The 27,884-nt window shown below is 42.6% G+C and overlaps 1 protein-coding gene across 1 annotated transcript; it reads right to left on the bottom strand.

Annotated features, from left to right (window-relative positions):
- Nucleotides 1-966: 966 nt before the first annotated feature.
- Nucleotides 967-27,869, bottom strand: cacng3b (calcium channel, voltage-dependent, gamma subunit 3b). The gene is made up of 4 exons (XM_061026503.1): nucleotides 26,307-27,869; nucleotides 12,958-13,041; nucleotides 10,154-10,294; nucleotides 967-6,976 (listed from the first exon to the last, which is right to left on the bottom strand). The coding sequence occupies exons 1-4, from the start codon at nucleotides 26,521-26,523 to the stop codon at nucleotides 6,465-6,467; spliced, it is 954 nt and encodes a 317-aa protein (XP_060882486.1). The 5' UTR covers nucleotides 26,524-27,869; the 3' UTR covers nucleotides 967-6,464.
- Nucleotides 27,870-27,884: the final 15 nt, after the last annotated feature.

Genomic DNA, 27,884 nt, shown 5'->3' with positions numbered 1-27,884 from the left:
GGTGAGAAGAAGAGCCGATGTTTTCAAATAAAAGGCCAACAGTCAAGTCAGACCTTCAAGATGTGAAATTACTTCCATTTGAGTAACCTAAACGCCATGATTAACCACAAACCGCTGACTCCAGAACAGTCCTTGTACCTTGTATGGCTGCGTCTGCTGACGAATGACCGGGGCAGTTAGCTCTAAAGCTGATCCCAGTACAACCATTAAAGGTCGTGGGAACGCAGAGGAGGTTATACTGGAAGCCCCATGGCTGATCTGGGAGCTTTCTGAAGGCAGGACAGGCAGGCACTGGGTGCATGGGTGAGGAGAGGCTAACTGCACACGCACACACAGACACACACACACGCACACACACACACATACACACACACATGCAGGCACATAACTCCACCCGTAAGCCCTCCTCACACAGTAACCTTGTACGTGTCAGTGGATGTGTGTGTGTGTGTGTTGTCAGCAAAGTGTATAGTGTGTATTATAACATGTTTTCCATTAAAATTCACATTTCTCACACAGTTCTTCTGGTCCTCCATGTTTGATTAGCTGGCTCAGAGTACTTGTAGTTCCATCGAGGAGCGACACATCAGCGACAGAAACAGTTTGTAGTCCATCCCCCCCACCCCCACCCCCCCAAAAAACAACAACACTTAGAATGATTCCCCCCCCCCCCCCCCCCCCCCCCCAAACATGACACAGTGATTTTGTTCCCCCACACGGCACCAGTCAAAGCTAAAGCTGTGAGTTTGTACTGTATGAATGCGTGCCATATGTTTGTGACCATTTTTAAGTGTGTGTATTGCTATATGCTGTATGCTTCTATACTTATAAGGACCTATAATGCTCAACAGTCATCTCAAAATTCTTCTGTCTTAATTTTCTTTTGAGGTTTTTGAGTGAATGTTTTAAGTTCAAAGTCCCAACTTGGCATTTTATTTCCAAGTAGTTTATTCATACAGAACTGTAGGGATCTTAAAAAATATAATTTTGTGCTTTGATATTAGTTAACACTAATGGATCATGCTTTTTTTTTTGATCTTCTAAATATTTGTGCCCTTATTTTCCGATTTGTAATTATATTGTATTGCATGATTTTGTTGAACATATTAACAGTAAAAGCTCCATGTGTTGAGGAATTAAATGCAGTACAATCCTACACGGTAGCTCTGCAAATACACTAATATAAAACACTGAATGAACAGATATAATTTGGAATCACTTCTTAAAAATCCAGCTCGGATGACCAGGTCATGCATTGTAAGAAATGTAGAAATTTGTTGAAGTTTGCTGAGTTTAGTGTACAAAAAATAATAATTTTGATGGCTTTGGTTCAAATTACTGTCATCTTTTTTAGGCTGTAATTGAGTTGTGTCATAGTGTACATTACTGTATAACCATCCCGTGATTTTGACCTACAGATTCCCCCCCCCCCCCCAAAAAAAAAGATTATTTAAGCTACATAAAAGTCTACATTTTTTAAAGACTGCTGCTTTTGATGGCTTCGTTTTCTAAATTTAGCTCTTTGACAAGCTCCGAACAAGACTTTTGCCTGTAGTGCATTTGGCTTATAAGTCCTCAGAAGTATAGTAACCGTCCCTTAAATGCATGTATGTGTGTGTATTCTCAGTGTTACACGACCTCCGGCACCAGTGAGGTGAGCTCAATGTCCACGAGAGATCGTTCGAGCGCTCCTCTTCTCTTCCTCTCCTCCTCTCAGAGGCTTCAGATGTGATTGAAACAAACACAATCTCACAAAGCACATCGAAGTAGAAAATGAAACTAGATTAATAGAATATTACAAAGACTACCACCCCTGATATCCCACTCTGCGCCCCTCTCAAACCCCCCAGTAATAGATTAATAATAACTATAATGTGTGACAGAGTTTATCATCCTCTGCACAGTGGCACCTTTAGAGTAGATTTTTTTTTTTTTTTTTACTAATAATACAATTATCTGTTGCTGATATCAGAGTATCAAAGCTCTATGGCGTAAGAAGAGATAGACAGAGGTCTCAAAAAGCACCCTGTGCTCTACTGGAGTAAACATCAATACACACAGCACAGGCTTTTGGGCCCTCACACCCTTGTAAGGCGTCTTTTAAAAGTTTAGAGATAAGGGTGCTATTTGAGACTTGATTAGAGATATAGCAAATGTAAGCACTGGAAGCAGATGGATATGGCATGCATGGTTTAGGAGGTCAATGCTGACATGGCTCATGGATGCGGATCTGAAATCTGACCCCTAACAGACCCCCAGAATACCGGGGGCCTCTGATGTGCTGAGCTACATGGCTACTTCTGCTGAGTCACTACACTGCAGGAAATCCTTTGAGAAGAGTACTTAGAGATGTGAACCTGTGATCTAAAGCTAACCTGGAGGCCGTGATCTACAGGATACATTTGGAGTAATATTTGGCACAAAGAATGATTAACGATATTTTGCTAATATATGATCAATCCTTAAGCTAACTCAAATAACTTCCAATAAAGATTTGTATCCTACGTCTGCCTAAGGCAACATTTGTAATAGCTAATTATGTCAGAGCGTTAGCCGTCTAAGCTAAAGGTAGCGAAAAAAGCCGCTAAGGCTAACCTGTGAGCAGAGGAGTACAGTTTTGTGTTTTCTCTTCCTCTGCTCCTCTTAACATGTTTTATCGTTGGTTAGCTATTCAGCTGGTTTAAAAACGCTTGTTCCTGTGCAAATGTACTTTGCCTTTCCTTCCTCTGCTCCCACATAACACACTTTAAGACAACGCCGCAGCGCTGAGCATAAAAAGCCCTTGTGTGCTCCTGTCCTTTAAAAATTAAAAGCCCTTGCTTTTAGAAAAGCATTTTTTTTTTTCCCTTTCACAGTCCGTGACAACTGCTGATGTTGTAGTTAGCTTGCAAAATTAATATTTACACGTGGAGGACAGCGAGAGCTCATCCGTGGTGTTGCATGTTTGTCCCTTTAAGCTCCATTTATGGCGTAAAAGACATAAGATACAACAGCAGTGTCATAAATTAAACAGTGACTATGGTTTAAAAATGTTTTTATTATCAGGGTCTGCATGTAGTGATGTGACGGTATCAGCTCAGTGTTGTTTCATGTTTAGTTTATACAAAACAGTGCAATGGTGGCTTTGAGAGGGGGGGGGGGAAAGGAACAAAAGTGGGTTTTTACTTCCTCTTTGAGCTCACTTTTTTACTCAGAGTCCCAGAAAAGGTTGGAAAAGTAGTTAGCATTAATGCCGTTGCTACTTGCTTTTTCTTTCCACAACTTAATCTTTGTTTGTCCGACTGTTTAGCCTCTTTCTCACTGACAGCCCCTCCTCCTATAAATGTATGATCAGTCGTCGACCCTGTGATGTGAAACGTGATTTTGCACATTACTTCTTTGCTAGCGTTACACTGAACAGAGGTTTTTTGTGGGTCAGTGACTGAGAGCAAAAAGAAACTAGGCCTTCATTTAGCATTGATTTATATAAAAAAGCAGCAACATCACGCCTGATGATGTTTATTTGAGATAGAAAGTAAAGTGACTGTAGCCTCTAGAAAAACTGAAGCCAATGTGGGTGTGCTTTCCCCACCACAAATGCAGCAGAGGGCAACTCTACAAGAGGCAAAATAAGACAATTTTATATTACTAGGTGAGAAATTAGCCTACTTCTCACTTTCTTATTAGCTCAGTAAACATTTCCCTTATGACTGTATGCACCAATCACTAGATATTAGCTTTCTTTTATACAGAATGATGTTAATAAATAAGGCAAATTATAGTCTAATTCTAAGCAAATTTGAGGATACAGAAGGCTTTAGGGCATGGCTACCTGTGTAGAAATATGTATCGTCCAAATATGCTCACTTTTGGCGAACTCGCAGCTGTTTCAGTTTACTGTGACAATTTTCCAGTTTGTCCTAATGGGTAAATTACAGTATTTAACATCTGTTCATTGACACCTCACAAAGATCGCCTGAGCCATATCAATTTACATTTTTACGTTTAAAAAAAAAGCACTGCAGGATTTGAGAGGTTATTTAAACTTGTGAAATATTGTGGTTTTCGCTTGCCCTTTATTGCCCTTCTAGTTCTGAATGCAGAAAATCCCATCGATACTAACGTCTCTATGCTGCGTGGTAAATGCATTTGTTTGGCAGTAAACGATTAGTCACTTCTACTGGCTTATGGAGCTTCAATTTCAAAGAGAGAGCAACACAGAGACAGAGGTAAATTTGGTACAAAGGGCCGGTTTGGCAAATGTTTGGTGTCTGAAGTTTGATAGAAACATGACTTTGCATGTAACAGCTAGAAGACAACATGTGATTGGCAGATAGATACACTTTTTAAATGAACAGGAGTTAAAGAGGAGGAGAGGCTGTGAGTGACAGCTAATTAGAAGGAGCATAGATGTGGAAAAATAAAGCATATTGCACATATTGGCATCCCCCCCAAGTCCATCTATTTGTCTTTAACTTTGAACAGATCCTTCTTAGGAGAAGAGAGATGTGTACTTAAGATTTAAGTGAGCATTTATTAATTTCTGTAGCTACAGCTTTTGACACTTTGTCTGGCAATAGAAGAAAACTTTCTACTAAAAATTCATTTGAAAGATTTTCACCAGGAGGTAGTGGGCAAACATAAAATATGTCCATCTGATAGTTGAATGTCTTTTGGCTCCGCCTTTAAGTATATTCACAGCTCAGCGGTCTCCTGAACCAACAAAACCTCCAGAAACCCTCACTAGTCTACACACACCAGCGGAAGACAGCACCTAAAGAGAGACAGAGAGGGTGGAGGGGATGTGCAAGAGGGTGGCAGTGAGGTGATTCATGGGGCTGTACAGGAAAATGTGGAGGGTGTAAGGTGACGAGTGAAGGCGCACACATAAACGGACATGATCATCTCTTTAGGTGGAAAATAAATAAATCTGAAGACGACTCTTGTGGCGGAAAACGGGGGTTAAAGGAAGCACCGATGATCAAACTTGTACCCTTCATTAGAAACAGTTCTGACCTAGGATCAGAGAGATGGGGGTCCCCAGGATGGAGCTCAGTTCAGTTTCAGTTCGGATTTGAAGCGAGCTCTTTCCAACAGCCAAGATAAATCAATAAATATGAAAGAAAATATACAGACGATATGTATAGAAAAAAGAACAACTAGTGCCACAAATGTGCTGCTTCAATGTACAAAACTTCATATTTAATTTCTACTTTGATTGAACTGAAAATGAATCAACCCCCATCCTGAGGCAATAGCTTCCACACTTTTTTTTTTTTGTAACAGTTTCATAAACAGAGGCTGAATCCCAAACTCCACACGGACTCACGGACTTTGAGGCATGTTTCCTCTTAGTGTGTGAGTGCTTAGTGCTGCCCGTCTGTCAAATCATCCGAGTGCGGGAGGGCTCTGATGCAGACTTTTCAACGGCAAATTTATTCACTTTCCGGTGGAGTCCACATTTTGTGCTGACTCGCCCGCGGGACTTGCTTTTGGTTCGTTGAAGACGTGATCTTCAAGCCCCACCAAATGTAAACAAATGTTTGTGTGTTGAAGCAGTATTAAAAAAAAAAAAAAAAGGTTTATAAAAAGAATAAATGTGAGCTAACGCGGACAAGATGGGGAAAACAAAAAGTTCACATGATGATATGTAGTCTACTGAATAACTTTAGTGGTTATATATATATATATATAGTGTGTTTAAAGATTTCTTTGTGTTTTATACAAAGTGATAATGTTCACATTTTTTCTGAATTTTTCGAAAATATATAAAAACTGTAAAAAAAAAAAAAAAGAAAAAAAAAGAACACACTGGAGTTGGGCTTGTTTTCTTCTATAATAGCGCATCTTGTTTCTAGGCAACGTGTGATGTCATGATAGTGAGTCCCATTATACATTTTTTTATACCGTCTCAAGCGCTCACACACTGCATGCCTGACGCTGTTACAAGTCCGTGAGGGTTCAGTGCTTAGGCTTTAGAGTGGAGATTGGGATTGGGCCAGAGACAGCTTCTCTGCGCTAACGCAACGCTGCTGCTGTCCGAAATGTCAGGAGGTCCGAGGTCAATAGGTCAGAGATCACAGACTCTCTCACCCTTTTCCCTCGTCTTCCTGTAGTTCACATTATTTTCAGATTTGAGGAGAAGTTGCCCCGAACAGCAAAACCATCAACAATATGCTTTAAAACTTCCTGTTTAAAAGAGGCCAATTTCTAAATCAAACGTGCCTTCATATGTCAGAATTCTCAGGTATGACTACAGTGATACGTGGTAAAGTGGAGTCAGGAACAACTTCTCCGTCAGTACCGACCCTGCTACACACACTGACACTCTCACAGGGCTCAGGATTAACAGTTCAAAGGCTTAAAGTTCACAGTTCACAGTCAGTTTATCAAACCCCGTTCCCTCCCCGTCACCCTGTGTGTCCCTGTTTTCACGATCCTCCTCTTAAGATATTCTGATTAGCTGATTTCTGCAGTCACACCTCTCACACGGGCGTGGTCCTGCGGTTGGGGTCCTTGTTGTAGTCTTTCGTGAGCGTGCTGCTCTGGAGGAACTCCCTCTCTGAGTTGAGAATGCCGCCCATGCCGCCGCCGGATTTGGTGCCAGCATTTCCCGCCTCGCGCGGGTTCAGCGTGTACATGGGCATCTCGGAGGCAGCGGGCCCCGTGTAGCCTCCTTTACCCAGAGGGGAGGCGTCGCGGCTCGGGACCTCAGAAGAACGCACGCTAGAGCGGCGCCGGAAGCGGTAGCGATAGGAAGGGATGCGGCTGAAGGTGGACTTTTTGATGAGCTCTGTGCGGGACTTGGCCCGTTGCTTGCGGTGCTTCTCGATGAACATGTGCACGGCCAGCACGCCCACCATCTCTGCCATGATGAAGGAGAGGGCACCGAAGTAGAAGGACCAGCCGTAGGAGTAGGACTTTTTGCTGTCGCTCTGGCCCGGGTCCCCAGAGTTTGCAGAGATATAGACGATAATTCCTATGATGTTACTGAGCCCTGCAAAGAGGAGGAAAAAAAGAGAGAAGAAAATCAGAATTTGGGCTGAAAAAAAGGACCAGATTGAACCACTCACTAAAAAAAGGCAAAAAACTCCAAGTACCACAATAGCCTGTTTTACATTGCCTGTTTAAGGTTGTAACGGTGGTGTAACTGAGCCTCATGGAGTTGGTGTAAACGTTGGTGATGGCAAGACAGTGCGTTTGTGTGAAGCTTGGCCTCTCGAGCTTCAACAACAACCCAACACTTTGTTAATTCACATAACATTCACCGTCACCACAAAGGCGCCGTGACAGCGGAGCTTTGACTCAACCTGAATCTCAATGTAAAAGGGGCTAACGTCAAAACTGTAAGAGCCCGAAACACAGACAAAGAAGTTCATGAAGAAGAATCAATGAAAGCTGTAGCCATGCCAACAGCTCTGCAAAAGCACATCTTAACTTGTCTTAGTTTATGTGGTTAGCAAATACTGCCGTAAGTTTCACAGGTACAAGTTCATTAAAAAAAGGTTTTCAGACTCGGCTTAGGTATTCATAAAGTAATCACGTGTACAGTGAGGGGCCTCATTGTTGTGCATGGATTTTAAACTTTAGTAGTTAAGATATTTAACTTTCAACAAAAGCAGAGGAGACACATTGCTTCCCCCCCCCCCAAAAAAAACAATCCAAAACCATTTTCTAAAGAACAATTGTGTGGGTAAAGTTAAGAGAGAAGTGTTTCATTGGGAGGAGAGAGAGACGGGAGACAGCCAAAGAAAAATAAATGAAGCAACGGGTTGAGAGCTTCAGAGAGAGGCAGAGAGTCACTGAACACAGCTGGGCTCTCTTATTCCATATCATTAGTCCAGAAAAAAAGTGCTCATGCAGTGTGCTGGAACGCACAGGAAGGGGACAATTAGCCAGCAGTAATTAACCAGAATCAGCCCCACACTATTGTGGTAAATAATTACCAATTAGGATCCATAAATCTACTACAAAACCCGATGAGACCCTACACATCCCACTAAACAGCAATTACAGGCGAGAGCATACGTGTGTGTGAAATGTACGTGTGTTTCAAAAGGAATTATGTGTCAGCATCCATGTGATGGCTTATCCGTGAGCATGAATGTGTGCTCACGCTCTCACAGCGCATCACAGCAGCTTCATGCTATTCTGACCGATTGATTAATCAGCTGCTGTATCTTTACTCTCTCAAACATCATGAGGCCTCTTCTGTGAGCTTTGGACGCCTGACGGGCTTCTTCCGCAAATATTTGAGTGCCACCCCTCCTCTGTTTAAAATGGCTCTGCAACTACACACACACTCAAAGACACACACACACACACAAGCAGCCCCTTGTAGGGATCTCAAGTTCAGCTGGCTTTCTTGTATAGAAATTTACTTGAACCCGTAAGCTCCTCCTCTCAGGTTGGTTGTTTCATGCTATTCGGCTGTCACTGCAGCAAAGATGTTTAATAGTGGAGATAAACATTGCTACAATTTAGGGATGCAGCACCAGCGAACATTGGTATCGGCCGATATCAGCACTGTTTACAAACATCGGTAGATAATATGCACCAATATCAGTAGCTGATTTTTATGTGTTGTGTTGCAGCAATTTAACGATGGCGTGCCAGTATACTGCAGATTTGTTTTTTTTTTGTCTGCAGAAGTCGTCACCTGTAGGACAAACTTTGATTTGTCTTCATAGTCAAACGTGAATGTGGGACTGGGATTCTTGTACGGTCCTCTGGGAGAGATCAGCGCCATGCAGTTTGTAAGTCATGTCCCACTGACCTCACAAGAGGAGCGACTGGTTGCAACAATGAAATACAACCAATCACATAGTTCATCTATACAACAAGCACAAAGAATTACAAAGAGGTAATGGACATAACATCAATACCATAATCCTCAATTGGCTAAATTTTCATTTCTAACATCTACATCAGCGCTGATTTTCATAATTGATGCATCTCTACCACCATTAAATATTAAGGTGCGCTCCGACCCGAAGGACAGGGATGATACAATGTCACGAGGGACTCAAACCGTGACAGGAAGCGAGTAACAAGCTGAGCTATGTGTCTCTTGATTGAAAAAAATAAATGCTTGCCCTAGTTCTGTTTCCACAGCTGCATTTCATTTGCAGAGGTGGAAATCAGAACAACCCCCCCCCCCCCGCAGAAGCCCATAATTTGTCATATAATTTGGACAATGAATCTCGCACCATCTGCTATATTTTCTTTGCTCACTGTTATGAGGGAGAAGCCTGAGAACCCATTATTCACATTAATTGTTGTGACACTGTAGGGCGAAAGCCTACCACTGTTTGGATTTTAAAAGCATCCTGAGATTGGTCAACGTTACCTCCATTCAAAAAAATGATCTAGAAGTCGTTTATTTGACCGACTTGACAAAGCACGACTTTATAGTTCTTAACATTTTTCATTATTTTGAAGTTATTTCCACATCTTTTGACCTGTGTCCATCACATGCACACGATGGCTGCCGCCCTGTGTCCCCTGCGCATGCTTCGTGCGTTGGTCTTGCGGGTCCTCAAACACTAATGCCACACGGACTCAAGATGAGGTATGCACATGAACAGTAGGGGCAGCGTAGAGGCAGAGAGGATGTGAGACAGTCAAAAAGCGAAATGCGTCTGTGGCTGCGTCTGTGTGTATTTTGTTTTAATCAGATAAATAGCTTACTGCAGTGGTTAGCACCGTTGCCTCACACTGTGCAGTTTGCATGTTCTCTCTGTGAATGTGTGGGCTCTCTCCCGGTACTCCGGCCTCCTCCCACAGTCCAAACACATGCTCGTTTGGTCAATTGGTGACTCTAAATTGCCTGTAGGTGTGAAAGTGAGTGCGGCTGGTTGTCTGTCTCTACGTGTCAGCCCTGTGACTGACTGGCAAACAGTCCACGGTGTACCCCGTCTCTCGCCCAATGACAGCTTGGATCGGCTCTCTGGCCTTAGGACAAACAATATGTTTTCTTGCAAAAACTAAATCTTCAACATGTAGATATAAACAGCACAAAACGTCCTGATCCAAACACAGGAACTACTGTACTGATGACTGATAGCCACTGTCCACTGTGACAAGACAGAGGAAAGATTCAGTTCAATTTAAGCACAAACAAGCAAACAAACAAAGAAATAAAAAACAAAAAGAAAAGAGAGAGCAGACTAACCTGCAGATACGAAGAAGATCCCTGCGCTGAGGATGACGTTGTGTCGACTCCGGTAAAACTCACTGGCAGCCACGCAGAGCCCCCCCAGAAACAGCAGACCCACACTCATGATGGGGAAGATACTGGAGGCTCGCACAGCTCCTGAACACAAAGAAGAGTGGGAACACAATTAGAGCAATAAACAGATTTTTTTCAGACTCTGCAGAATGACAACACAAGATGAAGGAAAGCTTGTGTTGGAAAAAAAAAAACATGGCTGAAAAAATAAACAGTATCTGAGTCCGTCTTGAAGATTATTTGGAGACTGATGTTAATACCAATCACAGAATGTGTTCAACAGTTGAAAATGCGCTAATTCAGTTTGCCTTGATAATTATCTTTGTGATAGATGTTGGTCGATTGGTACAGTCGGATAAAAGGATTGTTAGAGAGAGAGCTGTTAAAGTCCTATGAGTGTGTGCTGAGTGGATTAAAAGGCAGTTTTGGAATTTGAGTCAAACATTTGACCCTTTAAAAGATAAAAAATGGTAATTTGAGTGTTTAGAATATACATTTAATTCGTCAATTGTTGTGTTCAATATGACATTTATCATTGACAAGACAAGTAGTTTTTATTTTTTATGCATTTTGAGGCTCCGCGTCCACCAAGCGTTTTTTCCCCGAGCGCCAGCATCTTTTTTCCAATTGTTTTCAAAGAGTAGAGCGTTTGTAGCATCAGGCCGCTCCAATCACTCAAATTGAAAACCTTTCAACTTTTCAGAAAGTCACTGATAACGTCACCGGCGCTCTTTTCCAAATGTATGACATTCCCCGTAGTTATGCCACCTACAGATCGTGTCTTGTACCCACATCCTCTCTGCTCCGTGTATCATCGGGAAAAAACTAATTCAAATAAAAAAACGGACAGTAAAAAAGAACAGAGCAGTGTCGGTCGGTCACACAGTACAGCGGCTGTTGTCGACAGACATAGACACGTGCAGCCCTTTTCTTCTTACAGCCTTGCAATAGTACAATTCAAGGAGAACCAATAGATTTTCCAGACCTAAGAAAGACTTTTGGTTTCATTTCAAATCCACAGCCCTGGAAAATGTAAAATATGTCTTTGTTTTTGCACTCACACGACACACACAGATGCAAACCCGTGGTCAAATGTCTTGCTGCATGCTTGACTGGGTCTGAATCCAGAACATGTTAAAGCATTCAGAGGAGAGAGAGAGAGCAAGAGTAAGAGAGAGAGAGCTAGAGAGAGAGAGAGAGAGAGAGAGAGAGAGAGAAAGAGAGAGCGAGAGAGAGAAAGGAAAAGATGGAGAAATAAACAAGACAGATGGAGAGTCACACTGACACATATGCGATGCAAAATAACGACTAGCAGAGATGCTGAAAATGAAAACGAGGCGTCAGTAGGAGTGAAATATTTGTCAGAGCCCCATATGTGTGAATGATGTGACAACATATCGGTGAATATTTACAAACTGCTCTTCCTGTAGTGCTGAGCTGTGTCGAAATTCACTCAGCGGATGTTTACTGTGAATGTATTTTGTCCCAGTCACATTTCTGTGTTTGTGTTTCTTCATGTGGATCTTCTTTACGTTCCAAAACATTTCAAGCTTGACATGTCAAGCTGCGGCGGCCAGTGGCGTGCGGCCTAAGCGTGTAAGCCCCGCCCCTGTGGCCCACACCCCTGGGCTGTATGTAATGGCGGTCACTAGGTCCCTGCTTCTCATTGGCTGGCAGGTTCTGAAGCCTGTGATCTAATTGGCTGCCTCTGGGGATGTTGCTCTGTGTTCAGTGGAGCAGTGAGAAAGATGCACAGGCTGAATCTCCCCCCTCAATCTTTTTTTTTTTTTTGCTGTTTTCTTGCTCCGTCCATCTTTACACTGTGTTTACTGTGAGAGAAAAACACACCAACCCCCTCCATTCCCTCTCTCCCCTCTATCTGGCTTCTTTTCTTTCGATCTTATTACTCCTTCTAGAAACAACAATGGGCTTGTTCTGTCTCTTGTTCTCTCTATCATCCCTCTCTGTTGATCTAGCTTATTTTACATGTGATAGTTTTTTTTATTCAGTATGCAGCTATTCCCTCGTTCCTTCTTGTTTGATTGACCTTTCTACTTATTCTAAAGTACCAAAACCCTAAGCAGACATGCATTTCCACATCTTACTTACTTTGTTTTCCCATCATGATGAGTCATTTACAGTTATGCACTGTAGATCTTGACTTATTTGTCTTGTTAATGCTAAAAACAACATACAGTATTTCATAATCCATGAAGCCATACCAACAGTGATGTTACAACAGCCAGTGTTAGCATTCAGCAATGTCCTAGATAAAATGAACATTAGCTAGTAAACATGTAACCTTCAGGTAGCTAACATTACTGTTAGTTAACTGGTGTGTTAGCAAGGACATTTCATACTGTACCATGCAACATATTGATCTGTATTTTTGTTTTGTAACAGTTAGCTTTGGTAGCTTTGAAATATGTAGTTTATAACATCGACAGATGTCCCTCACTTTTCTTCAACTGATCAACCAATTAAAAACAGAATTATATTAATTAGAAAGATCGCCTATATTTACATGACTTGCACTCTGGAACTGTGTACAACAAACCAACAACATTATAGCGTCCCACCCTGAGAAAATAGCCTGTCTAAAAGATAGGAACTTTATTAATCCCTTGGGAAGGTTCCCTCAGGAAATTCAGATTCCAGCAGCAAAATGGAGGCTGGTTATATTCATTTCAATTGTTGTGTATACTTTTAATGCGCATGTGTTGTACTTGGGTTTGCGTCAAACTCACGTAGAAGGTACTCGGCGGCATCTGCTTCATAGTCGGCGTCCTCTGGGAAGTGATCAATCTTCTTACACACACCTCTGAATGTTCCTGTCGGGGAGAGAAACAGATCAGTTCAGTTCAAATATAATATGAATGTTGATCTGGTGTTTATTTATAAGTGAGCTGAGTTTGACCACGCCCCTCTCTGGAAAGGCTTTGGGTGGCTTGATCTTTCTTGCACCATGCCCATGTGTTTATGGTGAGAAGGCCGATCAGACGGTCAATTATAGTTTAAGTAAAGTGACCATCAGAAGTAACAAATCCCATTCTTACACATTCATACGCCCCCGACGAAGCAATGGGAGCCACTTGGGGTTAAGTGTCTTGCCCAAGGACACAAGGGACATGTGGCTGCAGGAGCTGGGGATCGAACCCCTTCCAGTTGAGAGATGACCAACTCTACCAATTGAGCCACAGCCGCCCCTGACATCGTCAAAATAATTTGAAGCATTGCCATTATACTCTGGCCTTCATCCAAAAGTGTGCAAGTATAGAGTAAGAAACAAAGCCTTAATTGGAACACTTTTAGAAAGAATACCTGAGGCTTATTGGTGCACAAAGTTCGTTCAAACATCAGATTTTCTTTTAGCCCACAGACAGAACAGACAGATAGTGTACCATGGAGAGATATTTGGTGAATTTGACAGCAAGTGTATTGGATTTAAATTGCATTACCCACTTTTAAGTGTTTTGTCAATAACCAATCCCATTTTGGTCTGATAGTGTTGTACCAAGGTTGAAGACATGAATACACATCAAAAGCAGTCCAAAAATGGCAGGAGAGAGAGAGAGAGAGAGAGAGAGGGAGAGAGAGAGAGAGAGAGAGAGAGAGGGAGAGAGAGAGAGACGTAGAGGTAGGGAGGAAAAAAGGAGTGAAAGATGGCGGATGATGCAGGACAGAGCTGAAGCCTTCAGGGCATGTGTAGAAAACACAGATGAAAAGCGTTATGACGCACACACACACACACACACACACACACACACACACACACATACACACACACACACATACACACACACAAAATAACCACAGCTATTAAAATACAGACATTAAGCGTACACACACATATCATACAGGCTCATTGCACTGATACATGAACGCCATCAATCATGCATGTAACTAAAAGCCTTCTGCATCTACATTGTTTATATCAGTGTGTGTCAATTGCTGTGTGTGTGTGTGTGTGTGTTTGTTGTATTGACTAGGATGCAGTATCCCACGAGTGTCCCGTGTGTCAGGCAGAGAGTGAGTCATCCTCTTCAGTGCGAGTCCTTCTCTAATACACACATATCTGTTGGCGTTGATGTGTGTGTATCCTCTTCGTTCCAACCCATCATTCAGTCCCATTCACACATGGTCAACACCACAGGGGATGTGAGAGAAGGATGTGTGTGCGTGTGTGTGTGTGTGTGTGTGTGTGTGTGTGTGTGTATGTGTCGGTGTGTGTGGACTCAGCAGGGATGAAGGGGAAGAGGAGAGAGAGCGAGATGAAGGAGGATGAGGAGAGGAGGAAGTACTGGTTGAAAGCGGTTTGGTGGTAAAACGACGCAGGAGAATTAGAGAGAAATTGGAGGATAGAGGCCCGAGATGAACAACGAACGACTCTACACTAATTGCTTATTTGCATATGAAGAGCTTCTTCTAAGTACACACACACACACACATGCACACTTGCACAAATTCATTCATAAATTGATTCATCAGCTCGTGCCGTGAGCAAGGATAGTGACTGAACTTGGAGTGAGACTTTGACAGAGACACTTTAATAATTAACAAAAAACAAAGAAGCTTTTGTATTAAACCTTTTTGTCCAACATCCTGTCATCATTCATCACTGATTTTCTGCCCGTTTGGTTGCTAGTGCTAGTAAATCAGTACTTGGAGCTTGTGCCTTTTTTAGTGTGTCCACAGAAGTCAAAATGAATATGGCAGTGTATGTTTAAATTCCTCTTAGTGTTCCCCTATCATGCTCTCTTGGTCCAAGGTTTGGGAATCACAGGTACATGATATGATACGATACGCAGAGTTGCTGCTTGTCAACGGGCAAAGCAGGCAACAGCTTAGGACCCCAGACTGGTAGAGGGGCTCGGACTACACCCGGAGTTTCTCCTGCCAGACCTCTAGTAATTTTTCCGCATGCAGGACCGAGTGAGCTGATGGGAGAACGCAGCGGGATTTTATCTGGAGAATTCACCTCGAGCCAATGGGGAGGGGGGAGTGAGGTTTAAATCCTGTGACTGCTGCAAGGTGCATAGACTGTGTGCACTCGACCACTACGATCTCCGTGCACGTAATTAAACGACTGCATTACATTTTCTCCTCGTAAGTATGTTGTTCTCGGCTCTTTTGTCGACGTCGTCATTCCGTTGGGCTACACGTAGCATTGATATAAAGGCAAATATTCTCATTATAGCGCCGTGTACAGAGGCGCTGCTTGTCAACTGGCAAGGCAGGCAAGCAGCACCTAAAATGTGCAAATTTTGCAATGATGGTAGGAAACCTCACTAAGAGGGTCTGACAGCACTCATTCTCGTTGCCCTGCTGAATGTTGGTTGGAGGGCCCCCTAATTGATTTTTGCCTAGGGCCCCAACAGTCTCCCACTGTGAACAGCCAGGTTATGAGAATATCCGGAGAAGTCCTCCTGAAATGATCCAGATATTTTCAGGGGTGCATATGTGAAAACGCCTCTAGTGGGCATTCTTGCTACTTTGTGTGTTTCTGCAAGTTGCACATGAATGCGCATGTATCTTTTATGTTTTCATGCCTCATCCTTTCAAACAGAAAGAGCGTCTCCATAGTGGACCTTGTGATTCAGGTTCCAGCTTGATTAATGACGTGAGGTTAATGAATGGTCTTTAGAACACCTGTAGTGAATTGATATGCATAGTTACAACTCCCAATGCTGTTGTACTCCGAAGCAGCAGTCGTGTAATGTTGTTTGTCCAATCAATATACGAGGTTGGGTAAATCTTTTCAAATAAGGATAAGTAAAAGTTTCCATTCTCAAAGGCCACAGAGTGTAATGTTCTTAACAGCAAAGTATTTCCCTATGTTGTTGGTTTTGGTCTTCTTCTGAGAAATGTCAACATCAACAAAACACTAAGCTCTCCTTTCTCCTTGAATGTGGTTTGACTGCAGTAACAGGGTATTGTAGCTGTAGCAGTTTAATGTTGAGGTGAAAAGCATCATCAGTCAGAGCTCTGCCTCGTGTCTGTCGGACACAGAATTCATTATACCTCCTGCCTTTTAATGTATCGAGCCGTCCTGATGAATGCCAGTGAAAAATGTACACACAGATACACACACACACACACACACTCATGAACACAGGGTACGCTGCGAGGAGGGAACACAGAGATAGATGGCTGCTTTTATTTGCATCTGAGTGGCCGAGAATCTAAATCACAGCTGGAACAAAAACACACACTTACACACATGTACACACAAACACACACAAACACACATACTCTCACCCCAATTACCTCACACTTCTGTGTTAGTAAACAAGGTTACGTCACATGATTACCTCCTAGAAAGTCAAGATTGTCTCCAATGAATAACACAAACACGTAAAACACAGACACACACACACACACACAGACACACACACACACACACACACACACACACACACTGGGAAGTTTGAAGCTCTACATCAACATCAAAATATGTTCAAATATCCACAATAAGAAGCAGGCATTAGAAAAACAATCTGAATCAGGTCTGGCTGAGCAGAAGGAGACACAGGATTTGTGCACCTGTCATCCTGCAAACACGGACCCTGCCCCCAAACGTGCATCTCTCAAAGTGGGGTGCATGTGTGTGTTTTTACTCAAAGGTTTACACGTGTCACGTCTTTCTCAGGTTTTTGAATAGCTACCTTCATATGCTGCATCAGTGAGTGAGTCAGTAACTGTCACAAAGGCTTACTTCAAGTGTCACAACCAGCCTATGATCTCATCAGAAAGAAACCGGTGAAACGCACACAAACCCACAAACCCACACACACGCGCGCACACACACACACACACATCAGGAAAAAGTAGGCCAAACTATTTATTGTAAATGAGCTCCTACAGTTTATTAATACATGTATTGCACAGACTGGCTCGGAGATAAATGCATTACTTTTCATGAATTAAAAAGCTTTCAGCTGGCTGGTGTTCTGATAGCCTCCCTCTGTCTCTCCATTTTACCGTTCTGCTTTTCACATCTGCTCACTGAAAAACTCCATTTCCCTTGTCTCACCTCCTCAATCTGCTTTGGTTTCTTACTTGCTTTGCATCTAGCAGCAGGTGTAATGTGTGATATCACGCTGATTATGCTCTACCCTCAAACTGCTATGATTGGCTTACTTAAATATCATCACAAATATCATGAACCTTTCCAGTTAAGGACAGCATCTGCAGAGGAGATAAGGGAAGGCAGAGAGAAAGAATACCTAAAACCTTTCAGAAATAACCAATAATTTCAGTGATTCTTTTTCACAATTACACATTTATGCAGCTTATGTAACAAAAATACAAAATCACATGCATTAAATGGAGCGGTTAAGCAAACTACATATCAACCTAACCGCTAAGTCGTAATCTCATTTTTTTTTTCACCTTCACATCTCTTTAAAACTCTCTTCAGTCCCTTCTCTCTCTTGACTTCCCTGTTCAGCTCTCTGTCTCCTTAGATTTATCTGCTTAATTGTCTTTTTTTCACGCTTACAGAGCCGATTCTTTCAGGATTTATTCACACCTATTTCTCTGATTTAAGACCATTCTTTCATCTTCTACTTTCATCTTCTTGTACTTAAAACTATCCAATAAAACACACGACTGCTGTAACAATTCGGTATAAATTAACGCACACATTTTCTAGATGCTCACAATGTCACATTAAAAAAATCAATGAAGATTGAGCTCTTATACTGAAACACTGATGTATTGATTAGGGCTGTTTCAAGCAGACTAATAGTCAGTTTAAAGTCAATTTAAATTCCATTTTACCAACTAGGCTATAGATAAGGGAACACTCAGAAAACAGTCAAAATGCAGCACAATTTATTTGAAATTGTCTGCGGGGGGGAAAGTCATTTGGTATGCTGAGTGTGGCTAACATTAGCACCGCCAGCCTTTGGTCCTCCTTATACGTTCCTGTGCTAAATGTGGCTTTGCACTGCCCCAGTCGATATGCTACTTTCGCCTGACCTAGCGTTCATGAACTTAATTTTCATAATACTGCCTAACAGCTCTTCCTGCAAGATGTTTTCCGTTCACTGTGCTTGTTTCAATCCTGGTAGCAGAGCATAGAGTGCTAACTGAAACTACAGCCAGTCTATGGCTGCAGCACGGCCAGTGGCAGGCGGCTGTGTTGAAGGTTGAGCATAACATTTGACTGGCCAAACTATTAATAATACATTTGACAGCGCTGTAATTCTGTTGCTGACGAGAGTGATGACCTGTAATTGTTTAGTCGACTAAACGTGCACATCCTTAGTTTTGGGGATATGTAGAGTCTTAATCAGGAAAAAAAAAATGCTGACTAGTCCTTCATCTCTCCGTCTCCACACACACACACACACACACACACACACACACACACACACACACACTCTGTACAGCACTTAAACACCATAAATCACAGTAAAATGATGATCCCAGAAAGACCTATTGTGGTCCTCATACGTAACATGTCTGATGTCAGTAAATATTGAAGTGATCAGACACTTCAAAGCAACGTGTACAGAATAACATGCCGAAGAGTTATTCAGATGTAGTATCTCTCCATTTCCTCCTTTGCCCGAGAGAAAACTGATCCCTGCAAATAAAACATTTGGGTTTGTTTGGGGGGCATTTTAACTCGTAACTTGTGCTGGAGTAATTGTTGTTCTTACAGACTTGTTCCCAAGAGAGCTGTCTCCATCCCTAATCAGTCCATGTGTTGGCTAAAAGCTGCTTATAAGTGGCCTCTCTAAACCCAACCACATGCACACACAAACATGCTGAGAATATAAAGCGTTTTGTCAAACAGAGGAGAGAAATAGGAGGGAGCGAGCCAGAGAGAGGAAAGGGAAGTTGAAAAGGGGGAGCAAATTGGACTGCTTGTTTCCTCAGAGCGCCTCTGACAGCTCAGTGTGGGTGACTGTGCCTCTTCCTCTCTCTCCCACCCTGTACCTACCTCGCTCGCTCACTCTGATTACCTCTTTCCAGGCAAAGAAGAGAGGGAGGAAGAGGCTAGTTTCCACGGTGATGGCTGATGAAAGAGAACGAGACAGGTTCTGCTTGGTTGCACACCTCTCCTCTTTCTCTCTCTTCTTATCCCCCCTTTTCTCAATCTGTTTTTTTTTTCTTCAAACGCCCATGTTCTACTTCCCCCCGTTCCTTCTCCAAAACATTTCTTTGTTCCTGTTTCAGATTTCCTCATCCTCCCCCTTTACTCTTCTTAACCCCCCCTACTCTTATTAACTCAATAACCATTGATCCCTTTCCAATCTCGCTTTCATCTTCTCTCCTCTCACTTTCATACATGCTTGTTTCTGGTATATAGAGCGTCACTACTTTGCAAAATTTATATGGCATCCCAAATTTCACACCTGCATGTTGTTCTATAAACTGTACACACCAACATGCAGACTTTAACCCTCTGGTGTAGTCATCCACAATATTTTGAACATGGCCACAGGTCTTGACTTTCATAAAGCCCCAAAACCATTACCTCTTTCTAGCCACTTTCCAGTTCAACCTAGAGGTGGCTGATATGGTTTTTCATCACCCAAACATACATAACAACTTATTTTCACACTTAGCTTTAATCCCTGGGTTAGCCCCGGCATCCCCAGACCAGCTTGCAAATATAAATTAATAGAAAGAAATCTCATCTCATTTTGATTCCTCAGGATCTTATTAACTGTCACAGAACAAAAAGCCCCTTAAAGCTACCAAAAATAAGAGCAACAAATCCAATATAATACAAAGACGTTTGGAACAACGTGATTTGGTAGTCAACTAATGCCCTTTGTATGTATAGTGAATCACTGTCCAGTTCAAAAGGGACCATTTTGTTTAATGCTGGTTTGATAGCATATTCAGAAAGTTCAACATCAGTGGCAGCCATATTGACTCTTATGAACAACCACTACAGACACAACCACCAAAAGCTATCTGAAGCCATTCCTTTACCCACAAAGCAGCTCTAAAACATGCTTTTGTAATATTATTTACAGAGACATATGAATTATTCCACGATGAACAAGCACCTAGCAACAGTAGGAATGAAAGTCTTCCTGTTAACAGGTAGAAAACTGGATTCCCTGGTAGATAGCCTCATTTATTCATTCAACCTCTATTTAATCTGGAGATATCATTGAACGCATGCCCTCATTTAAGATGACACGACCAGATGGGCCGAGAAAGTCGAGTAGGGGGAAGATAGGGAAAGAGGAATCTCTGTGTTCCCTGGCTAATTGGATGGGGCATTGTGATACTGAAACAGCAGGGGGCCATTCTTAACATTTTCAAAAAGTTTGAAAAATATATCGTCTGAAATTAAGTTCCATTGTGTGCCGTTATATTCAAATTTCTCATATTTGTAACTAAAGTGCCCAAGAAAAGCGGTCCACATGCCTTAAGCCATAGTATATACGTCTCCACCATGTTCATTTCTTTCCAAATTACCCTATTTTTACTCTTTCTGTTGCCCCCTTCCCTGTCAAACATTACCTCCCCCACCTCCCTCTTTCTCCTCTTTCCTTCCTCCGCCTGGGTGATCGTTTTTTGCCCCCATCTGCGTTTAAAACCCTGTTCCTTCTCTCTATTACCAGGTGATCATTTAGATCCCTGGCGCGGTCAAACACTCCGCAGAGATTCACCTGAAACAGAGGCCATGCACAGCTCATCCATCACTTTCCAACTATTACCACCAATCCCCCCCCATCCCCCCCCGTTTCTCCCATGCAACATTGTGGTCCCCTCTTCATTCATGCTCTGTCTCCATCCTTTAACCTTCCCCGTCTCTACTTTCCTTCTCTCCTCATTTCCTCGCTCTCTTGTGCTCATTTATCACAGTGGGAGCTTAACACTTCAGTACACCTGCACAGACACACAACAACAGATTTACTGAACACAGAAAATAGCAACCTAACAACACACACTAACTGTTTGTTGATAGAGGAAACCCCACAAGGTCTCATTGCAAAGCATCACACTTAAACATGGTGTTAATTAGAGATTTAACCCAAGAAGAACATAAAAAATCTTACCCCTGTCAATCATGTGTGATTTGTGTCGACTTCTTACTTGAAGTTCACATTATTTCCCTGATTCTTATAATATGTACTCCAAAAGTCTTCTGTATGGGATTAAAGGAAGAATGTGCGACTTTTTGTTCCAGTAGATGTCGCCCTTGAGCACCAGCATTAAACCAAAACAAACTGCTGTTTGGCAACACCTTCGCTATTAGGAAGCCTCCGCTCTCCTCCAGCGACACACCTCCAACCCCTCTCCATAGCACCGATCTGATACCCAATGAGCCAACCACAAAATCTGGTTTCTGTTGAGTTACTGTTTGCCATAAACACAACAACAGTGTGATGCTTGTTAGTCAAAGCTAGCAATGTGTCTGCCTTTACTAAGTATTTATTTTGAATCACACTAATGTCTGAGGGCTTCTTGGTACTGAACCATTTTCATGAGAAAACACGGAGAACTTTTAAGATTTTTTTCAATTGAAGAATGCTACTTTCTGGCTATAAACTGCTGAAAATCAGTCTGGCATACTTTTCTACAAACACTGCACATGCCAGTTTAAGTGAACCACTTTCTGTGTTTGGGTTCAACTCATTTTTCCTTTGCTGAAAAACAGCTTGTTTGAAGTATTTTGCTTTTGGAGAGAGCGGCAAAGACCAACTTAAATGAGATTTCAACCAGTGGGTCAGAGATACCGATATAAAAAAACGGTCAAACTTTAAAGATTTCACTCACATCTGGCTGAATTACAGCACTAGTCTTACCTTACCTTCTATTTTAATAAATTTTTCTATAATCAGGTGAAGATACAAATGACTTGATAAGATGGTATTGGGGTACTTATCTCATCCATGCGTAATGTTTTATGCAAAAGCCATCTTCACGTTTTCTTCAATAGCTAATAAAAGCTAAATAGCTGCATGATATATATGCTGCACAGTGCACATGCATGACTGCTCTATCCATTTCCTACAAGAACGCTGCATACATGATGTTTTCCAACCCCCTCTGTCATCCCATCTCTCACTCAGCTGCTCTCTGATGTCGCACAGAGTACGAGCACACATGTACGAGTCAGAGACATCCATTTCCTGTCACTTTATGAGGCGTTTATGAATTATGAAACTGTGACAACTGGGGACGTGGAATGAGCAAAGGGGGGATAAGATGGGCAGAATGAGAAAGGAGAACTAATTCACTTGATCGCGTATGTGTTTGTGTGTGTGTCCATGAGTGTGTCGCATGTGGGCCTTCATGTGCGCGTGCATTTGTGCGTGCACTGACATTGTGCTGACATTGTGTTAACTTGCCGTGCTGCTCCTGCAGCTGTGCTTATTTGGTGGCTTGGGAATATCCTCAAATTTGTCTATTTATTCATTCAATTATAAGTCTCTGTATGTGTGTGTGCGTATGCAAATGAGAGTGTGTGTTCAATAAAGCTTATACCTGTGCCATCTGGCCCTGTAATAGCCTTCTATGCCCCCTAGAATGAGATGGTTATGACTGGCTGCATCTCACACAACACACACACACACACACACACACACACACACACACACACACACGCTACTACTTCAGGCAATGCATCTTTTTCATGGTAATTGAAAACAAAGTTCTAAATGAAGAGTATTTTCAGAGGATCAAAGTCAAATCATATACAGTGAGTTATATCTGAAGGCCTAATGAGTGATGGGAAAATCAAATAATCTTCAAGTCTTTTACCTCATACAAGGTTAAAAGCAACTCGACATTGACTACTAATCAGGTTTTTTTTTGTTTTAAGCCCTTTTTGCTAGGGACTTAAGAAATTGACCCCTCATGACGTCAGTGTTTTACTTTATTATTCTCAAATTATCCCCTAAGAAATGACATCTCCTCGTAACATTCCTTTTTTTGTTATCAATAGGCTATCACATAATATCTCTCGTGCTTTTTCCCTAAAATGTCATCCATCAAACCATTTTGAGAATTCACTCTGAATTCAAGCTTGCTCTTCCTGTGAACCTGTCTCCATGCTGTGCAACCTGGATTTGCACCGAGAATCCTGTCAAATCGCTCATTTTTATTTGTCAGCGCAGCCTCCGTAATTCTCAACGGGAAAGAGACAGGGGAAAGGCACACAGACAACACCAAAACAAAATCTCCTTCTGAGGTAAAAGTGATACAGCCCCAATTCACAGAGATGTCGATTTGCAAATAAATGATCTCATGACTTCTGATTGGGTGAAATGTGGTTGGTTATTAGCAGGGAATTTATATTACTTTTAGCAAATTAATGACATTGTAGATTTGAACGGTATTAGGTTAAAAAAAAAAAAACGACCTCTGCTATTTCCACAAATAACTAGACATCCCCAGGTTATACTAGTCCCATGCAAGGAAGGCAATAATAGAAATGCGATGTGAGAATTGATACCAGTTTCATTCTTCTAAGTAGCTAAAATGTTCCAACAATAATAATGCTGCTTGTGTTGCAATTTCAGTTTTGTCTGCATGAGAATGTCACAAAGCTAAGGCACATTATGGCCTATGGCATTTTGTCAACTTGTTTAACAGCCAGAGGAGACCATATTTAGACGACAATGCGATGAGGCTTTGCTGCATCTCTGACCTGGTGGACAGGCTGCCATTGAAGGGACTTCTCAGTCACAGTCATCCACACCACCTCTGAATGAGAGGAGAGATCCCTACGTATAAGCTAGTTTGTTCATTTTGTTTTTTTAACGATAAATATTTTTTTTTGTGATTTTTTGGGGGGGCTTTTTGTGCCTTTAATGGAGAGTTAGGACAGTGGATAGAGTTGTAAATCAGGGAGAGAGAGAGGGGATTTACATGCGGGAAAAGAGCCACAGGAGGGATTTGAACCTGGGCCCGCCCGCTTGGAAGACTATAGCCTCCATACATGGGCGCGGGCACTAACCACTGCACCACCAGCGCCCCAAACGATAAATAATTTAAAATGCTCTGTAAATGACAGCACCATGATAATGTTTTGCAGTTGTTTAATCTATAAATGCATGATGAACTTTGCAGAAACATTTAATTCATAAACTTTGCTGGAATCAGGTTAGAAGGCAACTGATTTTCACCTGTCCCTCACATAAACAGACACGTTTCAACATGATCTATGTTGTCTCAGCAACATCTGGAAATCAACAGGGAAGGGTTAAGGAAAGGCCGGATAGACACAGACAGAGGACCGCATGCAGAATGAGCCAAGGTCAAAGCCCAGACTCAAAACGTGCCTCTGAAGCGGTCTTCAACTGCTTACAAATTAAAGTTTACTGTGATGGATCTAATGGATCTCCTCGAATTATCACTGCCCCATTAACCTATCTCTATGTCTAGACTCATAAACAGAAAGCTTGATGTCATGGCAGTTAACCAATGTGTCTGGTTTTGCTGGAGGTTTCTACCTGTTACATGATTTCCCTGCTGCTGTTGCCAAGTTCTTGCTAATTGTTGATTAATGTTTGCTAAAACTGATGAAGAGATGGAGGATTAAATGAGGCGGGCAACCTGGGTTTTGGTAGAAGACCAAACAAGATGTGACAAAAGTGGAGTTAGAACCTTAACAAAGGAGGATTTCCTAATGATTTAATTACAGGTGTGACCTCATTTTGCATTAACTTTACATTCTTATGGGTGAGGTTAGTGAATTGTGACTTGTAGAACTGTAGGCTACACTGGTGTTACATTACGTTTATGACTGATGGAGATGAATGTGGGAACAGAGGCAGAAAGAACATGCAACAACCATCACACCTGTTTGAATATGGATTTCACAATTTCAAGATACACAATCTCATTTCTCTATGAAAATTCAAGCCGATGATCTCAAACTACTTAACCACATGGTCCAAATGTTTTCAGTGAATGATGTCCTTTTTTTGGTTTGTTTTAATTCTGCATTTCTCTATATTCTAAATCATAGCAAAGGAGGAAACCCTTAGGGATTTTTGAGGCTTAAAGAAAGGCATGAATGAATATGAATTAAGTCCCAGGTAATGGCCACTGCATGACTCTGACTGAAGAAAAAAAACATATTCATTGAATGCAATTTATCTCCAAAAGTACAATGTCAAAACAGGGTTTTCAACAACGGTCAGTCCCATCAGTCAGCATTGCAATAGGATGATGTCATTTAGCAAAACAATGCACAACACTGTTATTCCTATTGCAGGTTTCATTCTAACCTGAATGTGCTTTTCTGAGAGAACCACACTTGATCCCACACGAGCAGACACTTCTGCAACAGTGACAAGGACCTCTTTTTGACAGACAGACACCTTGAGCAGAACAATACTTACTGATGCACAGCCGTCTGCCTCGACTGGCATTAATGGATGAAAGCAGCGTGTAATCAGTGAGCTTCTGCAAAAGTTGACAGGTCTTTCTCAACTGTCAGTGGCTTGCCAAATGCACACCCTAAACCAAACCACCAAACCACGGCGATGCCATGCTTCCCACATTTGTTTTCTGCCTTCCAACTATACAAGACAACAAGATGACTTTGAAAATGCAGAGCAAAAATCTTCATAACACAGTGCACATGAGAGTTCCCAGAAACAGTGTGCAGATCTAGGTAGCTGTTAGTGGTGCAGCTGACTAATAACCCTGCCAGCTGTCTGTTTGTGCCTGTTTTATTTGTGCCTCCAGCCATGTAGTGTGTTGACAACAACATCACATTAATACATATTCTAGTTTATTGTGTTGCAGAGGAACTGAGGCAACTGTGAACTCCGGGAAGGACAGCTTCTAAGGAACTGAGTTTGGGGGGGGGGGGGGGGGGGATTATAGGATGCAGACACACACACACACACACACACACACACACGCACACATGCACACACACATTGGGCACACCGCCAGTGCTCTTCTGGTGTGAGACAGACAGAGGCAGACTCCAGGAAAAACAGGATGGATTTTGTGTGCTCTGTGTGCATGTGTGTGAGTGTAAGTGTGTGTGACTTAAACAGACATCTAGACACACGTTCACGCACTAACTACACACACAGAGACAGAGAGAGAGAGAGAGAGAGAGACAGACCGCCAGTCAGTCAGACTGATCACGTACCTTCCAGACAGCAGGTTCGCCAGAGGCCGGAGTGCGTCATCACCTCCTCGTTCTTGCGGCTGGTGTCGTTGTCGCCGCTGTTCTTCGTGCGGCAGACCCCGCGGGAGTACAGCCAGTAGTCGGTACCGACGGCGATGGTCATGAGGCTGAAGGCGGCGAACGCGCCCACCGTCGTCACCAGCATCTGGACGCCGCGGTCACACATCAGCATCTTCATATAGGCGGCTCCTGTTTCACTTAGCCTATAATTTTTTTTTCCTCCTCCTTCTCTTTGAGATTCACCCTTTAATTTTCCTTAATATCCCGCGAGACTTTGTGAGTCAGGGTGAGGGGTTCAACAGAGAGAACGCCTTTTCAAGTCCTAACCTAACGACGGCGAGAAATGCGGGTGAAAGTGTGGATTTATTAGTGTGGGAGCGATGAAGAAAAACACACTTGGGGTAGCTCGTCCGTTGACTTGACAAGTGGGCTCGTGGCAAAGGGCGGGAAGGTGGGAGGGCGGCGCGTCACTTTCTCGCGCATCAAAAACCGGTTTTCACCACCATCCAACTACACCACCATCATTAAAACACGCACACACCGGGGGGTTTTTAACGACCACCGGTTGTACCCAGACTGCCTGACACTGCCCCTCACCCAGTCAGTGCGAGAGGGTTAGGTTGCCACATTCCAGCTCTCCCTTCCCTCCTCCCATGTAGCTCTCAGTCCCAGGCTGAGCTGCGTTTTATCCGCAAGTAACCACGAATCTTCTCCTCCTCCTCCTTCTTCTTCTTCTTCTCTTCTTCTTTTGTCCCCCTCTTTCCCCCTTCCTTCTCTTCAACTTCTGCTCCTTTTCCAAAACAGTCCACTTAATAATCTGTTCACCATTAACAGTCTTGGTCTGCGTGGAGGGACTCCATCTTTAAAACAACAACAAAAAAATGGGGATCTGTTTGATGTTAGCGCACAGTATTGGTGGAGGGAGACGGTTTCAGACGTGTTTCTAGTCAAACATCGTTCATAAGGCGGGTCGCCCCTCACTCACCGCTGGATTTCTTTGACCGGTGAAGGTTCTCCTTCGGCAAACTCTGTCTCAGCAGCGCCAGAGGCGGCCGTGCAGTGGATTTATCTTCTCCTGTTCGGTTTCCGGCTAAATTGCTGAATGAATGGACGAATGAATAAAGCCCATACCTCAGCTATGACGAGAGGGTGGACGCTGACCAAGATCCGTCGTGTTTCCTCCTCTCCAGCTGTTGACTCACTGACATGTTTTTTTCCCCCCCTTCCTCCTCGATGTCCAAAGCGTGAAACTCTCAGCCTGTTTGACACATTATCTGCAGTGGAGAGACAACACGGCACGGTGATTTAAATAAGCTTTAAATAGGCACCGACGGGATTAAATAAATGTCTCCAACGAAAAGAGCACGTCTTCGTGTTTTTTTTTCTGTCGCAGCTGAAGTTCAGTCCCCCACCCGGACAGACCGTCAGATAAGACGCCTGCTGATGGAGCCTGTAAGACAGCTACACCCGCCTGGGTTTGCTCCCAAGAAACGTGCCCGTTGGTACAAATGAAAAAAATGACAGCCGTCGCCTCCTCCT

This window comes from Labrus mixtus, chromosome 20 (genome assembly GCF_963584025.1).
Source record: "Labrus mixtus chromosome 20, fLabMix1.1, whole genome shotgun sequence".
In the NCBI taxonomy this organism is placed as follows: domain Eukaryota; kingdom Metazoa; phylum Chordata; class Actinopteri; order Labriformes; family Labridae; genus Labrus; species Labrus mixtus.
This window is presented reverse-complemented; position numbering and strand designations above follow the sequence as displayed.